At 44.4% G+C, this 8,583-nt stretch overlaps 2 protein-coding genes across 5 annotated transcripts; one reads left to right on the top strand and one right to left on the bottom strand.

The window, feature by feature from the left end:
* mplkip (M-phase specific PLK1 interacting protein) lies at positions 1 to 1,235 on the top strand. The gene is made up of 2 exons (XM_079750658.1): positions 1 to 490; positions 642 to 1,235. The coding sequence occupies exons 1-2, from the start codon at positions 116 to 118 to the stop codon at positions 825 to 827; spliced, it is 561 nt and encodes a 186-aa protein (XP_079606784.1). The 5' UTR covers positions 1 to 115; the 3' UTR covers positions 828 to 1,235.
* A 512-nt stretch (positions 1,236 to 1,747) lies between these two features.
* LOC307085472 (ras-related protein Ral-A-like) lies at positions 1,748 to 7,410 on the bottom strand. Of its 4 annotated transcripts, none has more exons than XM_079750282.1 (6): positions 6,980 to 7,410; positions 6,404 to 6,447; positions 6,196 to 6,328; positions 5,492 to 5,700; positions 4,827 to 5,001; positions 1,748 to 2,390 (listed from the first exon to the last, which is right to left on the bottom strand). In XM_079750282.1, exons 3-6 carry the CDS (start codon positions 6,307 to 6,309, stop codon positions 2,259 to 2,261), a joined length of 630 nt encoding a protein of 209 aa, XP_079606408.1. In that variant the 5' UTR covers positions 6,310 to 6,328; positions 6,404 to 6,447; positions 6,980 to 7,410; the 3' UTR covers positions 1,748 to 2,258. The 4 variants fall into 4 exon arrangements, with proteins under 4 accessions (XP_079606408.1, XP_079606409.1, XP_079606410.1 ...); XM_079750283.1 differs by lacking the exon at positions 6,404 to 6,447 and having other exon boundaries at positions 6,980 to 7,031; positions 7,201 to 7,410; XM_079750284.1 differs by lacking the exon at positions 6,404 to 6,447 and having other exon boundaries at positions 6,980 to 7,031; positions 7,281 to 7,379.
* Positions 7,411 to 8,583: the final 1,173 nt, after the last annotated feature.

Here is an 8,583-nt window from a genome sequence, read left to right as displayed (position 1 = left end):
CTCAATAATAACAGAAGCGGGAGTCTAGCAGGTAGTAAACTCACTTCGTTTCGAGATAGTTAGGAGCTGAAACAGGTGAAAAATATCTACTCACTGTTTAATTTAACAGTGTAAGATGCAGAGAGGTAACACGAGGTTTCCAAGCCCGGGTGGAATGAGGCCGCCGATGGGAGGCTTCAGGAGCCCCGGAGCGGACAACCAAGGCAGCGGTGACGGAGGAAGGTTTTACTCACCCACATTGGGGTACCGCGGTGCTGGTTCCCCCTCTACCGGACCACGATTCGGAAACTTTGGGGGTTCTCCTAATTCCTCGAGAGATTTCGGTAACAATAACAGGAGTTTTGGGCCGAGTGAGGGGTATTATGGTAACACATCCTCACCCATGCGTACACCGCGCAGACAGGACGGGAACGGCCGCGGTGGTCAGTCCTATAGACACCAGTCTCCGTACCAAACGCACAGTCCTTCCCCGTATCGTCGTGGCTTTCAGGTAAAAACACATAACCGTCATAGTGGAGGGTGTTGGTGGACATTTTAACATTTATATGGTCTGCGTACATTGTTTATGAATTCGTATTTTACATGCTGGGAACAGCCGCCGACCTTTTCTCATATTTTACCGAATTAATCTTTCTTTAAAGGGTTCACCGCAGACATCCACCCCGTTTGTCAGGGAGAGGGGCGGTGGCGGAGTGGAGAAGTATTACAGCCCGTCCATGGTACAGGACCCCTGGGCTAGCCTAAAGCCAGTGGAGGTTACACAAACGGGGACCAAAAGCAGTACGCCGAACACTTTCCACACAGGCAAAACGACGAGATATTTCTAAGGACAATGTTGGATTGCGATGGGAGAGTAGGGCGAAACTCACTTCGGGCGTTATCGTGATGAATTTGTAATAAGGAACGTCAGTTTTTATTTTGCAGATTGAAAATATCACCAGCGTATATATTACCTATTTTCTCAGGTATTTTGATTTTGAAAGTTTGTTCTACATGAACTCAAAAACAGCATTTTAATCATCCGACGGCTAAAAGGTCAAATCCCAGGGAATGTATTTACTACAAGATGTCATAAATACCTTGGCCCCATTATGTAACTGTACATATACAATTTTGAAATGTTAAACGTAATTGAATATCATTTTATGGAGTATTGTTAGTATTTTACAAACTATTTTAAAATCAATTCAAAAGCATGTTTACGTTTTTTAGAAATTAAAACAATTTGTTATACATGTGATTTCCATTTAATTATTTCTCCTGGATTGAAATTAACCATTAATCATTTTCATATTTTAATGAATGCACAAGCTAATTTAAACTGTACTTTGATACACTATGTCAGGATATTAACCCATTGCAACATAATTCTGAAATCCTAAACATTTCGGCTTCATCTTAATTAATTTGAGCTTACACTACAAATTCAGGATTTAATTGCTGGTCAAGTAATCCATAATCAAACCATGCAAAACTCTTATTACAGATTCATTTTTTTTCTCTATGTAGCCAACATTTTCCAGGAGCCAGTGTAATGATGGATTACCAATGGCGTGCAATTATCATATTTTCTTGTTGAAGCTTTGATACGGTTATGGCTAGGACAGAGTGATTGAGATGAATGCTCCTCATAGGATGTTAAGGAGAAATACAGCCAACATGAGGGGCTATAGGCCATGTTGAACTATTCTTGTCAAAACAGATTGGCATGAGTTGAAGTAAACGAGAACTTTAATGTAGTGTAAATATGGCTTTAATTTGACAGTTGCGCACAATGATAAACATCCAGTTTACAATACACTTAAAATACTCAATTAAGGTTTATAAATAGACTCTGACAAGCACAATTTCCATTAAGAGCCTACATCAATTTCTCAGCAGTTAACCGGTTATCAGCCTCTATTAATATGTACCACAATTACTCTTGACACTTTGCCACAACCACACAGTCATGCAGCACTCGGTAAGCTGCCATTATACTTCAGCTGCAAATTATTAACTTTTAAAAGGAACATCACTGGTGTTTTTTTTTTTTTTTTAAACATTCAGCCTGTATTAACAAATGCCAGGGAAGCAAACTTAGTCGCGGCCATACAAGCTCCTGTCCCACACAGGTACGATGGGAACGTTTGAGTCTTTGACCTGTTGGCTCTGGGTACCACTGGGAGCGGTGTGGTCCACATCCAGCTGTGGTTCTCTAGTGACAAGGAGGAGGAGTAGAAACGGAGACAAAGGGCCATTTGTCTGGCCCAGCCTCCTCAGCTGGAGCGTGACCAACAGCAGCAGCGGTCTCTGATCCTCTGAAGCAGACTCTTCTTTTTCTTCCCGCCTTTCTCTTTTCCATCCTCCATCTTCCGGCCACGGATCTCACGCAGGAGGTCAAAGAACGCCTGCAGGGAGGTCAGCTGGTGACTAAAGGGCTGATTATGGTTCCACGTCGACACAATGCAAGGAGTCCAGGGGCCTGTACTGCGAACCTCGATTAGTGGGTTAGCGAGGTATGTTGCGCTCAAAGCCTGGGTTAGCTGGGACACGAAAGTTGATCTCTTTTAGCGCCGCTGTATCACCATGGTGACTTATGTTCTAAATCAAACCGTGTCGGGAGCGGGTTTTCAGCTAAGTCTATCGGGTTAGATCGGCGTGCGCAGCTCCCTAGCCCCTCCTTTGACGATGGTGTCACTATTACTGGGTGTTCCCGTGGACCTCGGAGCCCGTTTCGTACAGGGGTCTCTCCGACAGAGGCTCTTTCGGGACCGATCCCTAAGCATTGCCTGAGAATATTCTTTATGAGAGATACAGGTTCTCATCAGAGGGTATTCGCTATTTGATCGTCCTTGTTGGACCTTATGTAGACAATGCTTACTGTTGCGTATTGTGTCTCCATGAGAGAGTGGTAGAGTGGAGGTAGCGCGTCAGTCTTGAATCTCTGGGCGGGGGGTTAGACTCCCAAGTGACTGTGGCATTTATGTGAAGCTTAAAAGGTCCCAATTCTCATGCATATGAAATACTTACTCACTAAAGATTATGGAATTATTTTTTTGTGCTTATTTCGAACTTGAACCCAATTATTTTCAAGGCCGTGCTTGCACCACATCTATGGTGGTAAAAGGCATGATGATAGACCGGCGAGATTTGAACCCCGGTCGCTGGCGTTCGGGTTTTATACTAATCCACTACGCCAACGCCGCTACATTTCAGCGGTGGAAAACATATGCAATACATTTCTTACATAGGGTGTATTTAAAGTGAATTCCCTAAATTATAGAATAAGGTAGGTTGGACGTTGCTTATGCATTTTGAAATCATTCTATTGGGATTAATGGCGAACAATTCTGCATTTGGCATAGTTATTTTATAGACAATATGCAGAATCTTTTCACTTATACGCATTTGTATAGACTTCTTGATCTATCCAGTTTGTAAAGGGGAGTAAAATGACGCGATAAATGCCCCTTTCACGTGAACATGCGTTGAACCTAAAGCGGAAAACCTGGCTAGACTAATTGAATCCTGAGTGAGCGTCGTAGTACCATTTAACTCTGATCGCGAGTTGCGTCTGTCAATCCAGGCTTTGCCCAAAGTAAATTGCCTGCTTGAGCTAGCACCCCAATTTGCCCTCCTGGACCCGGCACACATTGGCAGTTTATTGCGTTTCATTCTGTTGTAAATGCGATGGTTCCGGGGGTTGGGGGGGGCTTGGGTAGACGTGTTGCTGCGCTGTCTCCACAGAGACAACGTAGCGATATCATCATCAGCAGTTCTAACTGGAGAGACAGTATAATCCGCAAGCTGCTGATCATGTGAGAGAAGGTGATGCAGTCATATTAAACAAAGATGTTGAAAGATGGTGCGATCTACGAGACAGACGCAGAGGAACTGTCCTTACGAGGCTTATTTAAGAATACTTTGTTTTTTTTGCACTTGTAAATAGTTTGCGTTTGTAGCCTACACATGAACTTATTCTTGCATGCGGGGGTCTTCATTCATAAAAAAGTAAACATTTGGGAGTATGCAAGTTTTTCTAAAGAGCTCTAGACTCCTTGCGCAGCCCTGCCTTCTCCAGTGAAACAAGAAAGCCTGCGCCATGAAGAACGGTGGATTTTTGATCAAAAACTGAACTTCGCTATCGCACCAACGTGAACCCAATCGTGAACAGATTGCCGCCATGTTTATTGTTTAATGGGGTAGAAGCCAGGGTCGCATGGACTATACATCATCCAGCTCAGGTTGCGTATCCGTGCGTGTGCGCGTGTCGGCTCATTAGCATCTACACCGTAGCCTGAGCACACCGCCGAAGTGTACGCCACGGAATTGAACTGTACTTGAGTACGGATGGTGTGCTCACACTAGCCAAACGACCTAGGCTCTAGGGGGAAAACGTACTTGAGTACGGTACAGATGGCCTAGTGTGAGTGCACGCTTAGTGAGCGGACCAATCACAGCCCTTGCTGCTGCGTCGCCTCAACGCAAGGTTACAGTTTTTGGGAGGCGCAGGTCAGGCCCTTGCGGTGGACGCAAGGACGTACTGGGTCCATAAACCCCCTGGCGTTGCCTCGACGTGGAACCATAATCTGCCTTAAGGATCGTAGGTTAACATTTCGACTTTATTTGTCAATTATGTATAAACAAATAAAGATCAGGGAAAGTTTAAGGTAATATGTCACTCAAAGTAAATCTAGATGGTCCAAAATAATGGTCTGATCATGCTTGGATTTTTTTATAGCAGGCAGTAAAACATGCATATTTAAATCATAGATTCATACCCGCACACTGTAGCGCGCACAAACATGGGCGGACATCCACCGTGTTGCCGGGTGTGCTCCTACCTTGTCGACGTTAGCCCGGGTCTTGGCTGACGTCTCCACGTAGCCGACCCCCCACTGGTCCCCGCGGGCCCTGGCCTCCTCGGTGCTGATCTGCCTCCGGTCCCCCAGGTCAGACTTGTTTCCCACCAGGATGAACGGCACCTGGCCATCCTCCTTCACCCGCACGATCTGCTCCCTGAGCAACCCGTTAAAGTTATGATGTGGTCATTCATTTTCTTGAGATGATTGCCATTGAGGAGCATCTAAGGGATAAGGGCTTCATGCTCAAGGATACTTACAGGTAGACTGCAGGGTGACATTTGGATTCAAACACAACTTTTCGGTGGGGGTTTAGCCATAGTCCTTTAACACCACATTTCATGAGGTGTCAACTTTTTGGGGGGGGGGGTGAATCATCTCCCTCTACATATGCTTTTCCATTTCAGTTGTTTAAATGTATAAGACACTACAGGGTGAAACTATAATGCTTTGTCGCTGGGGAAATTGAAAACAGGCGCTAAACAAATAAAAGCTAAAATAAAAAATAAAAGAGGTGAGAAAATAACAGCAAAATACGTAAAAAAAAATGTATGGTCAATTCCTCATGACTGAAAGCATTGTGAAGGCGTGGGGTCTGCAATACACGTTCGGAATGTCGCGCTCCTTTCTGATTGGCTGCCCAGTACCTCAAGTCGGCAGCGGCGGCTAGGGACTCGGGCTCTGTAATGGAGAAGACGCACAAGAAGCCCTCCCCGCTGCGGAAGTAGTTGTCCCTGATGGCGGCGTAGTCCTCCTGGCCCGCCGTGTCCAGGATGTCCACCTGCACCTCCTGCCCGTCCACCACCACCTTCTTCCTGTAGCTGTCCGCCTTGGTGGGCTCATAGTCCTCCACGAACTGGTGGGCAGACGCACACGCACCTGATGGTAGGCTCGTCTGTAGTATGTACACTAGTCTGCCTGTCGATGTGCTAATGTCTTTTTGTACAATAGTCTGTCGGTCCACTAATCGGTCTGTATATATGCTAATGTATGTCTGTACACACTAATCTGACTGTTTACATGGTAGTCTGTTTCTTCTGGCCAGGGTACAGCAAAACATGTCCATTCCACAAGAGTTTTATACATTATATACAACCAAGATCCGATGATACTACTTTATGATACCTTGAAACCTGTAATTACTCAATATTTACAATAATGCTACTTATTGAATGTACTTTTTCCATCTACCACTTATCTGTGTCTAGTTAGCCTAGCCATAACCTGACCCACTTACTGTAAACAATTCCCTGCAAGTCAATTTGGATTGGTGTTTGCAGTGTCTGCTTAATTACTCAATAGCAAATAATTTCCATTGGAAAGTCCTTTGGGGCAATGCACACACACTCACCTCATCATACATGAACTGCAGCGTGAGGGCGGACTTGCCCACTCCTCCACTGCCCACCATGATCACCTTATGGAGGGCCAGTGGTGGGGACCCTTTACTCTTATCGGCAGCCATGATTTGGTCAACTGGTGGGCTGGAAACAAGGCAGGTAGTGGGAGTACCGGTCAGGTGAGCGGGTCAAAAAAAACACTTCAACCACAGGAAATACCTCTACATGGATCCTCTTCGTTCACTTCCCCGGTCCTGGACGAACTAGAAACGCTATCCGTCAGTAAACTTTTGTTTGTTAGTCTCTTATTTGTTCAACAGAACAAGCGGAGACAGTACAATGTTGCGTGCGGTTAGACAGGCTCTGCCTTCCAGCTCGACATTCATGAACAAAACGTCTTTTGTAAAGCCAGCTAAGGTGACATCACCAGCCCCGGGTCTGATGACAGACCACGGGCAAATCATCCACAAACAAACGCAGAGCAGCAACGCAGTCCAGAAACCTGCCTTGCCCAAAGGCTGCGAAGGAGTAGCGTGGTTTAAATGGTATAAGCCTGTCGACTCTCAAATAAAGCCTTTTTTTTTTTTTTTTACTATATTTGCATAGAAAGTGTTCCACCATCAGCACAAAGTTGAAAACACGAAACCTCGATAATAAGTAAAACCTATAGATGTGTAATACATAAGATAGTGTTGGCAACCTATAGTTAAAGGTTGTAGCATTAGCAGGGCGACAACTGTCACCAGTTTGTAAACAATCACTACATGAAAAAAATGATGTCCTCTAATGATGTACCTGGTTTCACCGGTTCTGTGAGGTAGTCCGCTTTCCAGGACAACACTGCTACCTGCGATCGAATATCCAGCAATGGTGAAACTACTTAACCAATAAATCTATAAAACAAAAGACCAAATCTGCGTTTAGGCTAGCAAAGGGCTTGCCTCCGTAACTTGTTAAACAGCAGCCCGCCCTGACAATGATATCTGTTGTGAGCCTAAACAAACCAACTTCCCTACGGGCAGTAAGGTGTACGACGCGTTATATGGCGCTGAGAACGAGGAGGTGGTTGCTCGACCGACAGCATCCTCGTCGATACCTGTTAACTACGGGGTTTCAGGCAGGACGACACATGCTGCTGTTCTACTCGTAGGTTAAACTGTCATCCGGACCGACCTCGGTCCGACGGTGCTCTGTATGGAAAGCCAACAGGGCCAGAATCTGCCTGGTTTCAGTTACCACGTCGTTGGGCGTTTATAAACGCTATTTAGCGCCATCGTTCGGAATGCTATGGTAAGGCATTATTTTTTTTAAATTAAATATTGATCGAATATTTCGTATCTATTGACCACATGGTGAATGCCTAACTTCGAATTGCCAAATTACTCAATTCTACGGAAAATGGATAATTGTCTTTATGGTACTTTGTACTTACAATCAAGCATATATTATTTTCTCACATTTATCGAAGAAAACAACATCATTGTTGACACTCCATTCAACATCTCCAGTGAGTCCAACCCAAGAAGTATTGAAAATGTTTTTAATAATATAAATATAAATTAATAATAGGAATACATAAACCAATCAATGTCATTGAATAAAAGGAATCCACTAGACATTTGTATTTGGTGTTCATCACAAGTGGTCCACGTTAACAATCAATGTCAAACATCCATGTTAGACGCCCGTGTTAGAATTCCATGTTAGAAATTAATTTGTTTAACATACATGTGTTTAACATCCATGTTAGACGTCCATGTTAGATGCCCATCTTGGAAATCCATTTGCTCAACATCCATGTTAGATGTCCATGCCAGATGCACATGTTAAACATCCATGTTAAACGTCTATGTAGAAGTCCTATTAGGTGTCTATGTTACAAGTTCGGGAGGGGTCTCTTTGCCGCTCCTACCTCCCTCCTCACTGGGAGGTTGAGGCTGCGGGGGCCGCTGTCTCCCGCCTCCATCTCCGAGTCTCGTGAGAGATAGGTGGAGGGAGGATGATACAAAGAAAGAAAGAAGAAACAAAACGGAGGGAAAGTGGAGTTAAGAAGAAGTGATGGAGAGAAGAGTGGGGTGGTAAGAAGAAGAACAGATAGAGAAGAAAAAAGGGTTGATAGAAGAGCTGGACGGAAACCATTACTTCATTAAGTAGTCCTCGCCCACCAGCACATTCTTAAAAATATGTTCACGCTCATTTCTGCCCATATTATAAATGTATCACTTAGGGACTGGGCTTTATTGCTGTTCAGGCTTTCAACCTCTTCACTTGCTCCAATCAGACTTGGGAGGAGTTGTTTGGAATCAAGAATGTTTGGTTGATTTGGTAACGCAAAACGGCGAATAACAGGTATTGCAGTAGCATACATTTAACCCATGGAGGGCAGTGTGAGCCCATAT

This window comes from Pollachius pollachius, assembly GCF_949987615.1.
Source record: "Pollachius pollachius genome assembly, chromosome: 14".
NCBI lineage: Eukaryota > Metazoa > Chordata > Actinopteri > Gadiformes > Gadidae > Pollachius > Pollachius pollachius.
Note: the sequence above shows the minus strand (reverse complement) of the source record. Positions and strands in the feature narration are given on the sequence as shown.